The 14502-nt window shown below is 34.7% G+C and overlaps 1 protein-coding gene across 8 annotated transcripts in view; it reads left to right on the plus strand.

The window, feature by feature from the left end:
* Positions 1 to 14502, plus strand: part of Dmd (dystrophin) — a 2157616-nt gene that overhangs the window by 902556 nt on the left and 1240558 nt on the right. For all 8 annotated transcript variants that reach the window (XM_040744180.1, XM_021232987.2, XM_040744181.1 and 5 more), the window contains one exon: positions 7769 to 7930. In XM_040744180.1, coding sequence (XP_040600114.1) covers positions 7769 to 7930 — 162 coding nt within the window. The remainder of the gene's footprint in view (positions 1 to 7768; positions 7931 to 14502) is intronic.

A 14502-nucleotide genomic window follows, 5' to 3' on the forward strand; every position in this document is an offset into this window, starting at 1 on the left:
CAGTGAAGAGGCCTCGGCAATATATGGGGCCTCTGGTTGTAGTAAATCAGTATTTATCCCTAGAAAAAGAATGGACTTTGGGAGCCCACTCCACACAGAGGGATACTCTGTCAGCCTAGACACACAGGGAAGGACCTAGGCCCTGACCCAAATGATATAACAGACTTTGAAGATCCTCCATGCAGGGCCTCACACTCCCTGGGGAGCAGAAAGGGGATGGGATAGGGGATTAGTGGGGGACAGGGGAGGAGGTGAGAAGGAGGGAACTGGGATTAACATGAAAAACAAGCTTGTTTCTAATTTAAATAAAAATGTTTTTTCTGAGTGAATATCCTAGCAGTCCTAGGGTTTTCATCATTTTGTAGAACTATGTTGATCATTGTGAATAGCAACCAATAGAAGATGTGTTGCATTTCGAATAACAATAGTCCATAAGATATTATTATTTTCATGGGATTTGGAATTTGATATAGATTGTTTTAAAAAATATCAAATACCTCAATCTGACACTACCTCAACTTGTTTTTTATCTAATGTTCATTACTGGCACACTGAATCAGTGCCATCCTATTGACTTCTGGTCTCTGTGGCAAGAAAGATATTCTTGCTTTGTTCTGCTTAAAATTGCAATCTTACATTCACTTTGATACTCTTTTCTATTTTTAGCTAAAGGCTTTTCCTGAAAAGGAAGAGTTATGAATATCTAATCTGCATCTCTATTGCATTTCTTTAAGCCACTAGGTTCACAATCTTCTTAATTTCTCTAGAAAAAAAAGGATTAAAAGAATATGGGCAATTATGATGAGTTGATACTTTTTGTCATGTTTTATATATTTTGAATATGGAGACACAAAATTTAGCTTTCATTGGGGTATAAATGTAGACTCTATATAGATCATTCGAGTTTTGCATGCCTTTGCTGGAGATTGAATCTGTGGCCTGCACATGCTAGGCAAATACTCTTACACCTGTCCCTACAGCCTGTGTGTGTGTGTGTGTGTGTGTGTGTGTGTGTGTGTGTGTGTGTGTGCCCACCATGAATAATGAATGAAATTTGAGTATAGTGCAACAAAAGAATGAAGGACAGAATTGACTATGGAATTTTAAAGAAATGGTGTTTTCATATTATTTATCACATGCAACTGAGATTTGATTGTCTGCTGTTTTTTAGGTATGATTGAAAATATCATATTCCCTAGTAATATATGATCCCCTCATGCTTAGGTTACATTCTTTCTACATTGATGGGGAAATATGTGTGACTTAATACTTAAGAATGTGATATTCATACTAAATATGTTTTATTCACTAGAAATCTGTACTATATGACAAATATAGATTATAATTTTCCCACAATATGCTACCTTAGGGATGAAAATTTTCATAGTACAAATTTATTTTTAGTCATGAGCTTATCCTTCCTTTACTAAAGGATAAACATTGCATATTTTTACATTGAGTCTAAAAAATCTTACACAAAATACACCATTTCAATAAAAGTAATATTTTGTAAAAATGTTATTGAACTTATTTTCTTTAATTTTCTGTTTTGGGATATATAGTCATTTATTTCTAACACATTTCATTCCAGTATTTAGTGGTTTCATACATTGAATTTACTCTTCCAGAGTTTTTTGTTTAAAAAATGTTTCCTTCAAAATTTTATGCAAAATTATTTTATTATATTCACAACCCATTCCTCTCTCTAATTCCTCTAATTTCCAATCCACCTCCCTAACCACCCTCAACTTTTTCCTGCACATTTAGTGCAAAGGAGTATCTTAAATAGTTTACATACAGTTATACAAAAGGGTACTACATGAGAGTCTGACCAATAATCAGTTCACAGTTACATTTCTAGCAAAAACAAATCAATAAATATTTAATTTTTAAAGCATTTTTATTTTATATTTATTATTTTATATTGAAGACATTAAAATAACAGTAAGACTAAAAATATTTTCTTTTGTATTATCTTTCATTTGCAAAAAGATGGAGTAATGGTTTCTCATTTCTTAACAATCATTCTTCATACAGTCCTTGTTGCTTGCCTTGTAATGTTTTTTCTGACTCCTGTAGTATTTGATATTTCTGTTGATCTCTATAATTCTTATCTTTGCAGAATGGATTAACTAAATTTGTGAAATTATATTTTAAAGCAACATTTAAGTATTGTTTTCACATCACAAAACAAATACCTAAGTATGGCTTAGGAGTTCCTACTAATTCCATTCACTGTGATAGTGGGCCAAGTGTTTCATAGAGTCCTGAAAAGTCACAGTGTGGCATTCTATTGGATTCTGCCTAAAAAGATATTTAGAAAAAGAAACCAGCTTACACCATGGCGAGTTCAAAACTTGGATTGACATCAAGTCTTTTATTTATTTATTTATTTATTTATTTTTTGGTTTTTCGATACAGGGTTTCTCTGTGTAGCTTCGGAACATATCCAGGCACTATCTCTGTAGACCAGGCTGGCCTTGAACTCACAGAGATCCTCCTGCCTCTGCCTCCCGAATGCTGGAATTAAAGGTCTGTGCCACCAATACCCGGCTCAAGTCTTTCACTGCCTAAGATATTCAAACAGTCCATGTAATCACTCTTTTATTGGCTCTCTGTTAAAGTAGGCTAAGAAACAACCCACTTCAGATCTCTTGTTTTTTTTTATCTTTTAGGCCATACTATGTTGTAAAGAGAAGCCTTTTTCTTGTCTGCTGCTTGGTTTTTCCCCACCAGTCGCCTGGGCTCTGCCACGTTGTGTTCCCCAAATAACATACAAGGCACTGTATTAATTATGAAGCTGTTAGTCTTGCTTGTTTCTTACCTGCTAGCTCTGACTTAAGTATTTAACCCATCTAAGTATTTCTCTTACCAGACAGACATCTTACTTCTCTAGTGGGCTACATGATGACTCCCTGTGTTTCTCCTACACACCTACACAGAGTCCTCTTGGACTCCTAGTCCCACCTATCTTGCTTCCCTATTGGCCAACAGTGCTTTATTGACATATACACAGGACTTCCCCATCATCTCATCTTTTATGTCTAAACAAAGGAAAGGTCTTAATTTTAACATAGCCAAATTGTATATAACACAATAGTTATCAAGTAAGAACAAAGTTACAATATTTTGTCTACCAACATTTAGCAAGATGTAAAGAAAATATCATCCGTTCCATCCGTGTGAGTCCAAAGTTCTATATGCAGCTTATCTTTTATCATAACTATGGAAAACTATAATTATAACTATCTGCCTTCAACTCTATAAAAGACCACAGATGGATATTATATAAAAACTAGGACTTACAGAGACATCTTACTGCCAGGGCAGTCACCTGAAGTTTCTCTGTAATGTTGGTACATCCATCTTCAGCTCATAGGCATCAGTGTGTCTGGAAGACTTTTCAGCAAAGCAGGAAATTTCAAACTGTCCATTTACATTGGCAGTCTGTCAGTCATTTTTTCTGTGTCCTGTAGAAAGTCTGTCACACTCTTCCATGAAACACGAGCCCTGAAGGACTATTTGAGTTCAGCAGTCACTTTCCTGTGGGTCCTTCATGTTCAGTTTATAAAGCAAAGTCAAGCAGTCTAGGCAAGAGCAGTATCTTGCCCAAATGGCTAATCTTGCCTTGTTGAAAGCAAACTCCATAATGAGTTTCTTCGATGCCCATCTTCCTCTCAGACGTAATTGATGTGCCAGGAGCAGACATTTCTCATTGTCAAGAAAAACCCTAAATGCCAGTTTCCAAAGGTCTTTGAAAGGTTTGAAGACTGTCTATCTCAAATATATCTCTGTATATCTAGAAAACCTAACTATACGTTCTGACTATTATAAGTAACTATCTATAGTCTGTATTCAATTATGCATTATGTTTTAAAAGATCAGTATAAGGACAATACTTAATCAAGAGGAGAAATATACACATCACAAAATTGACCTTGAATTTGTATCAATAAATGAAAAACCATACCAACACAAAGTACTCATTTCCATACCATAATCCCCTTTTTCCTTTAAAAAGAGATCGGTTGTGATCATTAACCAATTATAAGCAACCCAATGTAAATGAAAACAAAGATTTATAAACAATATGGGGATTTGAATGTTGCTCATTCCAAACTGCTTCATGCTGGAAGGGGACGCTGTTCATACCATGGGGATCATGACAAAACTCAGAAACCTGTATAAGTCCTTATTTTTATGATCTGTAAATCTGGATCATCTTAGCTGTTTTAGATGTTGAATCACTTGAGTCATTGCTTCCGGGGCTCTTGGTTAATCAAACCACAGAAGCCTGGACGGAATCCTCATCTTTTCATTTTCTGTAGAAACATAAACAAAGACTCTTTTCCATAGTCCTTATACTTAAATTTTCAAGTCAAGGCATTTTCAAAAGATAGAAGTTGAATTAATTCAGCAGCATTTATACTCAAGTGTACTTTAGCAGTTGTTCCTTCCTGAGCAATCAAAAAACTGAAAAACACAATAGCGTACAGTATCCAGACTCTCTGTGTATTTTCCATCTTTACGTGGCTTATTTATTTATCTATTATTACTCTATTTCTTTTACTTTTATTTATCTATTTATTTCTTTGAGACAGGGTTTCTCTGGAAATCTGCCTGCGTCTGCCTCTGCAGCAAATCCTACCAGCTTGTGCCACCACAGTCAGCTTCTATATTTATTTACCACTATGTTGTTTTTTTTTCCACTCTCAATCCTACGTATATTTTTAAACACACTGTAAACCTTTAGAGGTTTGTATTTATCCAAGTCTGACTTTACTGTAAATCTTTGTGTTTTTCTGGCCACATGACTTATCTGTTAAAACCGCGGCTGTTTAAACTGTAGTTTTTCCAAGATGGTGGGCATAAGCGTAATTCCAGCTCACTATCTCAGGCTATGTTGAGATCCAGCAAAAGCATCCGGCTTAGAGATGTGGTCACTGCCACTTCCAGCTGTGCATACACACCTTTCAATTGTTAGCAGAGCCTCTTTTGGTTTTTTTGCTTATGCTGAGTCAGGAACACTCCCTTAAGTGAGCCATGAGAGTCTCTGCTTGTCATAGCAAAACAGAGCCCACCAGAGAAAATGCTGCTATGAAAAACCCATGCTTTTCTCCATTCTTTTGTTTCTAAAATTCCTTTAAAGCTTTTGTCATTCTACGTGGGAATTCATGATCCCACTCCTGACACCATTTCTAAAGAGAAGCCTTTTTCTTGTCTGCGGTTTGGTTTTTCCCCACCAGTTGCCTGGGCTCTGTTGTGTTGTAGTCCCCAAATAACACACAAGATGCTGTATTAATTATGAAGCTGTTGGCCTTACTTGTTTCTTACTGGCTAGCTCTGACTTAAGTATTTAACCGATCTAAGTATTTCTCTTACCGGACGGACATCTTACTTCTCTGGCGGGCTACATGATGACTCCCTGTGTTTCTCCTACCCAGAGTCCTCTTGGACTCCTAGTCCCACCTATCTTGCTTCCCTATTGGCCGACAGTGCTTTATTGACATATACACAGGACTTCCCCATCACTATGTGATACAGCCCATTTAATCTCAAGAATGGAAAAATGAGGTTAGATTTAGAAGCATAAATTCAAGGTCAGAGATATGATTTTGAATTCTGATACATTATCATTCTACAAATGTGCACTGAGGAATAGACTGGTTTTGCTTTAAGTTAGAGAAAGAACTACATTTTAAGCAGTGTCTGATCAGACCATTACTTCATGCTATGATTGGGAAGGCTTGTGCAGTCACCTGTCACAATACTAATATGTATCTACTTGTCTGGAGGAACTCTGTGTATAACATAGACAGTCTCTACCAACAATACAGAAGGTTGTGATTATAATTATAATCATTGTAATTTGAATCACTATGGAAAGAAATTTGGTTTATGTTTTGACTGAAATAAAGGGAACTGTTTTAATTAGGGTACAGGGTAAGGTCTAAGTAATCAATCTTGGAATATTTTAATAATAGATTACAAGCTGTTTTATGTAATGTTCTATACTATCCTTATACCTTTAATACAAAAATACGAAGGAAGAATTATTCTTCAAATGCAGTATCTTTTAAGTAGTGGTTACTTTTTAGTTTCTATTTTTTTATAATTCTTCAACTGTTTGATATTTTTGCTTTTCTTCATTAAATAAATAAATTCTTTTATCATTCATTTAGTCATGAAAAGATGTTGGTGTTGCTCTTGGAACTGATGTTCAGTAAAGAACAAAATGGACAGAATCTCTTACCTTATTCATAATAAGGATACAAAATACAAGTACATACTTCATAGGAAACTAAAAGGTGACATATTAATGCAAATTTTAAAATAATAGAGACTATGAGAATGTAAAGGAAATTAAGTTCAGATTTAATAGATTATGTGAAATATTATTTTAAATAGATAATGTTAAATAGATTGATTTAAATATTCCACACCACATACAAATATCAAAATGTCACATTATAGATATATAAAGTTTTGTTATTAGAAAGGGAGAAGAAGGCAAAAGATGGTAATGGGGTTTTAATACCACCATAGGACATGATTTATTTTCATTAAAATGTGCCTTTCAGTGTCATACCTTTCTATAATGAAATGTGAATAATAAAAAGGAATGCACAAATAATGATATTTTCAAAAATTCAAAGAAAATATTGGAGTAGCATATAACAGATACTTGGAAGTACCAAGTGTAGAAGACTATTCATGCAGGCCCCTAGATCCTTCTCTGTTTTTCAGATATGTTTGAATTTTTTACTTGAGTAAAAGTATGTTCTACAGTGCTTTATCAAAAAATAATAGTATCTTTAAAGTTTTTCATATATATGTATACATATGTATATGTTCTTTTTTTCAAATATGTATAATATAAAACCTAGGAACATTTTGAAATCCAAGTTCAATCTTTGGAAAGAAGAATTATTAGTAATATATTATCACAATTAGGTCTATGCCTTTATTTGATGAATGACTTAATATATTACAATTAAGATTTTGCCTTATTCTTTACCTTTAGAAGAATTCTTCTAAGGTCACTAGATCCTTGAAAGTAAACCTTACAATCTCTTCAGAATGCTAATAATACTTGAAAAGTTTTAAATTAGCCTAATCACATGTAATTACAGCTATATTAAGTTTAATTATTATTTGTCTATTTCAACAATAGCACAAATTCAGTTGCACAGTTTCCATAATTCTAATTGTAAAGGAAAGTAGGGAGGGGAAACAACCATGCAAAGCAGGGCAAAAATTGTATTCAAAATAAATCCTTAAACAGATGGTTATCTAAATTTCTCTTTTTGAAACAAGCCTATTCTGAACAGATTGTATGTGTCTAGCCGGTGGAAGTGGATTATCTGCCTTGAATTGGATTGTGATGACGGTGACCCTATTCTGAGTAAACCAAATCTCTTGAACTATATAATAAGATCAGGAGGAACATTCAGCCTGAGAACGGCAGATTGCAACAGCTGAGATGATTTGACTGATGTTTTCTTCCAGCTCCTTCCTTTGATGTGATTGATTCTGTGACTTTTTCTGCAGACACTTCTGATCCTGTATACTAAGTTGTTTATTTTTCCTTTTTCTTTTTCTTTATATAAGCAGAGCTGAATGAGTGCCAGAAAGCTACGCAATCTGTCTTACAAAAAGGTGATTGTGGAAGAGTCGAGTTTCTTCGATGACTATACAACAGGAATTGCAGAGAATCTCCTGAGAGTAAACATTTAAATAATTTACACTTGTTTATTCTTCTATGTAGGCTGTGAGGAAACAAAAGTTGCTTGAACAGAGTATCCAGTCTGCCCAGGAGATTGAAAAATCCTTACACTTAATTCAGGAGTCCCTTGAATTTATTGACAAGCAGTTGGCAGCTTATATTGCTGACAAGGTGGATGCAGCTCAGATGCCTCAGGAAGCCCAGGCAAGTATAATAAGCTGGGAATGACCATTGATTTTATTTTGATGTTTTTAATGTTTTTACCTCAGTGGGATGCTGTTGCTGTTCACATGTAAGTACTGTTTAATTAATTATGATGGTTTCCTTTCATTTACTCATTTGACTATGTGCATGTTTGGAAGTAAGAGCTTAAGGAAGTCCATGTTATAATGCTGAGATTTATCTTCCAATGTATACAGTGCACCAATTGAAAATAGAGACAATGAATCCAAGGTGTCTGATATCTATGGTTCAGAAATGTTTTAGAATTATACTCAAACTTGAAGGGAGCCATAGCAATTAACATGGCATAGACATAATTTATTGTTCTCTTCAACATTAGCCTCAAACATATGTCACAAACACATATTTTGTATAATGGGAATTAAGGGTCTAAAATATGTTTCTCATTTTATATTAATATGCTACAGTCAACTAACAACACAGTAGAAATTAATATTCACTCTGTTAGTATTCATCACACTATATGTGCTCATGTGCAGAAACTCACATACTACCATGTTTTCAACCCAAAGTATGAATTGTTTCCAGTTGCACTTTCTGGAAAATGATATTTAAAGTACAAATGAATCCTATGGTATCTTAATTAGCTAAGTTGTTTTTTAGGTAACATGTAAATGTATGTATAGTCTCATGTGTATCATTATTTAAAATTATATTTATTATTATTTAAAATTATTTTTTAAGATATAGTGTTCTGCCTGCATGTATGCCTGCACGCCAGAAGAGGGCAGCAGATCTCTTTATGGATGGTTGTGAGCCATCATGTAGTTGTTGGGAATTGAACTCAGGACCTCTGGAAGAGCAGCCACTGCTCTTAACCACTGAGCCATTTTCTCAAGCCTTATTATTTAAAATTCTTAAACATGAGCTATATACTATAACAGTAAATAGCTACTTTTCAAATCACATATGTATATTATAAACCTAGTAATCATGTATAATTAATAATATCTCTGTATAAAATGATATATGAAATAATAGGAAGTAATGGGAAATTTCCATAGTTCCTCTTCTACTTTATTTATAGAGATTCTGGAAGCATTTCACTTTAGAAAGCATTGCACTGCACTGAATCACATTTTTTTGCTCGGGGTATCAATATATGCAGTAGCATTTAATAGTTTGGCACATTGTCCACATTTAACAAATGAAGTCCCTGAGCATTTGGGTCAGATGATAAGAATTTTTTCATAATATGGCAAATTCCAGAGGAATAGATTCCTTATGGAATGTGTACTATTGCAATAGACAAATAATGAATTTAATCTGGAGGCGAATTCTGGCGATAAATCAGACTTGCGATAAGAACAATAAATACTATAATGGAAATAGAGATAATAGCAAATTTGTTTTCTTTTTACTTTATCATTTTAGGCACTAAGAAAATAACCTTATGAAGATCTAGTCAAGTACTGCAGTATTAATCATTTGTGTGACTATCTAAAAATCAGGCATTTTTAAAAATAGTGATGAGAAACTGATATTGAATTGAGAACTACATAAATATAAACTAAATGCAAAGTAGTAGTTCTACTTTTAAAAACTTAGTGGTATGTCCTTGGAAAGATGTTTGAATACAGAATGACTGAAGGTTTCTGAATAAAAGGAAAAGATTTTTAAAGGTATGATTTTTGAAAATTTAAAAGTACATAATTTGAAATATAGAAAGATTCCATTTTCAGGCTTTTAGAGTGAAATCATGAGGGGCACATAAAGACAGGATATTATTGGCTTAGCTAAAAATGGGAGCTGTTAGGAAAAAGCTAGCTTTTTTTAAAGAACATGGTTTGATTCTGCTATAGTATTCTATAAACATGCATATAATATAATAGTTTCTTTGGCATTCTAAATTATAAAATCTCAGCCATGAAAACAGACATACAAGTATAATGTTATACAGATTGAACAATATGTATTTAGAAATACATATACATATATATGAATGTATAATATATATGAATGTTTTATATATATCTATGTGTTAAATGTTAATATGTTAAATAAAATAGATTAATATTACTTTCAAGTAATATCTCAGTTAAATTAATACATACCAAATAAACTTTAAGAAAGACTTTAGAGTCCAAATAAGTTCAAACTAATTTTCATGTGTTTCTGGCTCCACTTAACTTTTTAAAAATTATTTATTTCATATCCCGACCACACTTTTCTTCCTTCCTCTTTTCTCAATCCCTCCCCTGACCTCCTGTCTGCCCCCATCCCCAATCCACTCCTCCTCCCTTTCTATTCTGAAAAGGGCAGGCTTCTGATGGTTATCAACAAAACATTGCATATCAAGTTGCAGTAAGACTAAGAATATTCCCTTGTGTTAAGGCTGGGCAAGGTAACCCTGTATGAGTGGCAGGGTTCCAAAAGCATGCAGGAATCAGAGACTGTACCAGCTTCCTCTATTAAGAGGTCCCGCAAGACAACCAAGAAAAGGGCCTAGATCAGATCCATGCAGGCTCCCTGTTTGTCAGTACCTTCTCCCTCAGCTCTTATGAGGCCAGGTCAGTTGATTCTGTGGTTTTTTTTTTCTGATGTCCTTCATCCCTCTGACTCCTACAATACTTCCTTGCACTCTTCAGCAGGATTCCAGGAGCTTGGCCTTATATTTGTGAGTCTCTGCATTTGTTTCCATCATTTGCTGGGTGAAGTCCCTCTGATGACTATTGGGCTAGGTACCAATCTATGGGTATAGCAGAATATTGTTAGGCATCATTACATTGCCATTTTTCTCTAGTTGTGTATGGTTATATCCTAGGTCTTTGGGCTCTCCATTCTCTGGATCCTGATGCTCCAGGCAAAGTTAGGATGGGCTCACTATTGTGGCAAAGGTTTCAGGCTGGACCAATCTCTGTACCACCCTTGTCCCAGCACATTCCATAGGCATGACAAACTGACAAATTCAACTCAATTTTCCATGTGTTTCTGGTTCCTTTTAACTTTTTAAGATATTTTTTGACACTGAGTTTCCTCTGTTGTATATATGACAATATGTGACATTGAAGAATGCACCTGAAAACTGTTGAACATTATTTCATCCCAACCTGTTTTTTGGCAATGACTGTAAATAAATTGTTTTCTATTACAAAGTTATGAAGTACTAGATTTTCTTGAAGGGTTGCATTTCTTAAAATTCAGCTGAAATGCATGTTGAAGACAGAGTTGAAGAGAACAGAAACAGTCTGCAAAATAAAAAATTAAGCAGTCTTTCAGACACAGGAGCCACATAGAATGCCAGAAAATTACATTTTCTGAAGTTTGTGTTTATGATCAAAATGGATTTGAATGTTTTATATTGGCAGAAAAAGACAGAAATATGATTCCTTAAATGTAGTTCATAGTTTGATACCAATTTAAAAATAAGTGTGCTTTCTGTTCCCCATCAAATATTGCATTCTTGTTACAGTTCACCAATAAGAAACAGACAAAAAGAAAACAGGGCACGTGAAGTATTTCTGTGGTTACTATTCATTTACCTAATAGCTTAGATCTTCTGAGAGATGCTAATCCTGGAGATTTGTGAGTGTCTGTCTCCACCGTGTGGTGTACTACTAGTTTTGCTACTAAATAGGATTTCTAAATACATCCTCGTGAATATAAATAGCAGAAGCAAAAAAAAATGCTATTTCACAAAGAAATAAAATTTAAAGATAAAACACTGCAAAGCATAAAATAAAACAAAGTGATTCTTTCACCAAGATAGAATTTTCTGGCATTCCAAAGACAGTAGTAGATCCAACTTATTCTTCTTGATCCTTTTTATTTTTCATTGGCCATCAACAATATGGTATAAATTTAAAATCATTAATTGTGAAAACAAACATGAACAAAAAACTTCAGCTTTTAAACCAAAATAAGCTTTCATTTTGAGCTGCATATCAAAAGAATGCATAATTGAGTTCTTAGCAGTCTTAATTGATGATGATAAACCTTAAACTTGCATTCAATCTGTCTGGCTCAGGCAATTTATCCAGTCTGTGCTTGTAAGGAATGTGGATTGAGGAAAGAAATAAACAAGAAACAGAAGATAGAGTTGGGAGGTCAGTCAGTGAACACTATGATCAACCCTAAGTTTATTATTGTACAAAGTTCTTATATACCCCAACCAAAAGTGGGGGAAAAGCAAAAGGAACAACCAGAAATAATTATTTCCTTAATTCTCAAAGCATCTGTTAACCACACCTTAGATAAAACCTCTTGTTATCTGGCCTTGAGGATTAAGAAATCTAGTAATCACACTTAGATCAAGTATTCTGTTATTTAGGTAAAATATCCAGTGACCACACCTTAGGTCAAACATCCTTCAGTAGTCACACCTTATATCTTTAGGTCTTAGGGCTTTAACCTTGAAAGAGTGAGGTTAGGTTTGAACTCTCTGACCTTAAGTCTGTATGGAACAGAGCCACTTCTATGGGCCCTGATATCTTCACATTTGCATTTAAACACTCTAAACCAATGTTAATGAGTTAAAAGTAAAGTCATAATTGCAGATCTTGGTCTATCAGATTGAGTTTCTGATTTCATTAGGAAATTAAACATACATAACATGTAAATAGTCACTCCTTGATTATAAATGATTTAGAACAGCTTATTTTGACAGCCTAATTCTTTGATATATATACTTACAAAAGATCATCTTTTCAGAAAACATGAAAATTAAACAAATTAACAGTAGGAATATAACACAGTTGATAAAGTATTTGCCTATTAAACTCGAGATCATGGGTATAAGTGCACTGCAAAATAAATACAGTACCACACACATACACACACACACACACACACACACACACTCACAGACTGAGATGAACAGGGACAGAAACAGGGATTAAGACAAAAGAAATGCAGAGATTTGGGCTACTCTCTTTTTTTCATTCATCAAAGTAGATACAAGTGTAACATTATACAGTCTATCTGAGATTTACTGTATACAACTGATTTATCAATTTAAGCTGAGCATTATTTTCATTTTGATGTTTTGGCCTGTATTTAGCTACAAAAGATACAAAAATTAGATTCAGACCATCTGTCATTAAGTGTACTTAGCTTGCACAATCATGTCTTATCAGAAAGTATGATAATGAGGTGTGAAGTTTTCTATTATAAACTTAAAAATATATATTTTTATATTTTTATTTTTTAATTTAAATTAGAAACAAGCTTGCTTTTCATGTCAATCCCAGCTCCCTCTCCCTCCCCTCCTCCCCTGACCCCTTCAGCCCTCCCCCAACCCCCTACCCAACCCCCACTCCACTCTCCAAGGAAGGTGAGGCCCTTCATGGGAGATCTCCAAAGTCTGTTATATCATCCGGGCAGGGCTTAGCCCCTCCTCCATGTGTCTAGGCTGAGACAGCACCCTCCACATGGAATGGGTTCCCAAGGTCCATCTGGATGCCAGGGATAAATGCTGGTCTATTGCTCAAGGCCCCAAAGAATGTCGAGGCCTCCTCACTGACACCCACGTTCAGGGGGTCTGAATCAGTCACATGCTGGCCTCTGAACTATCAGTCTAGGGTCCATGAGCTTCCCCCCTTGTTCAGGTCAGCTGCTTCTTGTGGGTTTTACCTGCCAAGTCTTAACCCCTTTGCTCATCACTCCTCCCTCTGCAACTGGCTTCCAGTTCAGTTTAGTGTTTAGCTGTGGGTGTCTGCCTCTGCTTCCTTCAGTCACTGGATGAAGGCACTAGGATGTCATACAAGGAAGTCGTCAATCACAATATGGGGGAAGGGCATTTAAGGTAGCCTCTACTCTATTGGTTAGATTGCCAGTTGGTGTCATCCTTGTAGGTATCTGGAGATCTCACTAGTGTCAGATCTATCTTCAAACCTATAATGACTCCTTCTATTATGGTATCTCTCAACCTGCTCTCCTCTATTCTTCCCCTGACTCAACCTTCCTGCTCCTCCATGACCTCCTTAAGACATATATTTTAAGATTTAAGTTATTATGTCTTAATGTGAAACCTCTCTACAAATTCTACATATAAAAATAAAACTTTCAGTACCAAATAGTGATTGCAATGAAGTTCACAATAGTATTTTGAGTGTTTTGAAGCAGGTTAGAATTCATCAGTATTGAAATATGTCTTACATGGGGGAATTTTTTCCCAAAATATCTCCCACAAAAATTATTAATCTAAGATATGTACCAAAGTAACAGTGGGCACATGACAATTTCTCTTTCTTTTTCATTTTTGATATTTAAATGCCTGAAACTTTTGTGACTTTAAATTTGTTTTGTGTTGTCAGTGTCTACCTCTATTTCCTCCTGCAATGTTCAAGATATTAAGAATACCTGGTAGACCTTTTACAAGTGTTTGGAAAGTTCACTGATACCACAAAGATTTAGTCAATAATCTTGTCCAAGAGAACTGTGATAGTAATTGGAACCTATTAAAAAGCAGACAATCTTACCATATTCACAGTGTGAAAAAAAGAGCAAGATAAACATTGCAGGCATGAGAGCAGGGAGGTTTTCAGTTTGAGAGTGAAGGAAATGAAATAGAATGAAATGAAAACACCTAAATT

This window comes from Mesocricetus auratus, unplaced genomic scaffold (genome assembly GCF_017639785.1).
Source record: "Mesocricetus auratus isolate SY011 unplaced genomic scaffold, BCM_Maur_2.0 Super-Scaffold_100003, whole genome shotgun sequence".
Classification (NCBI taxonomy): Eukaryota; Metazoa; Chordata; class Mammalia; order Rodentia; family Cricetidae; genus Mesocricetus; species Mesocricetus auratus.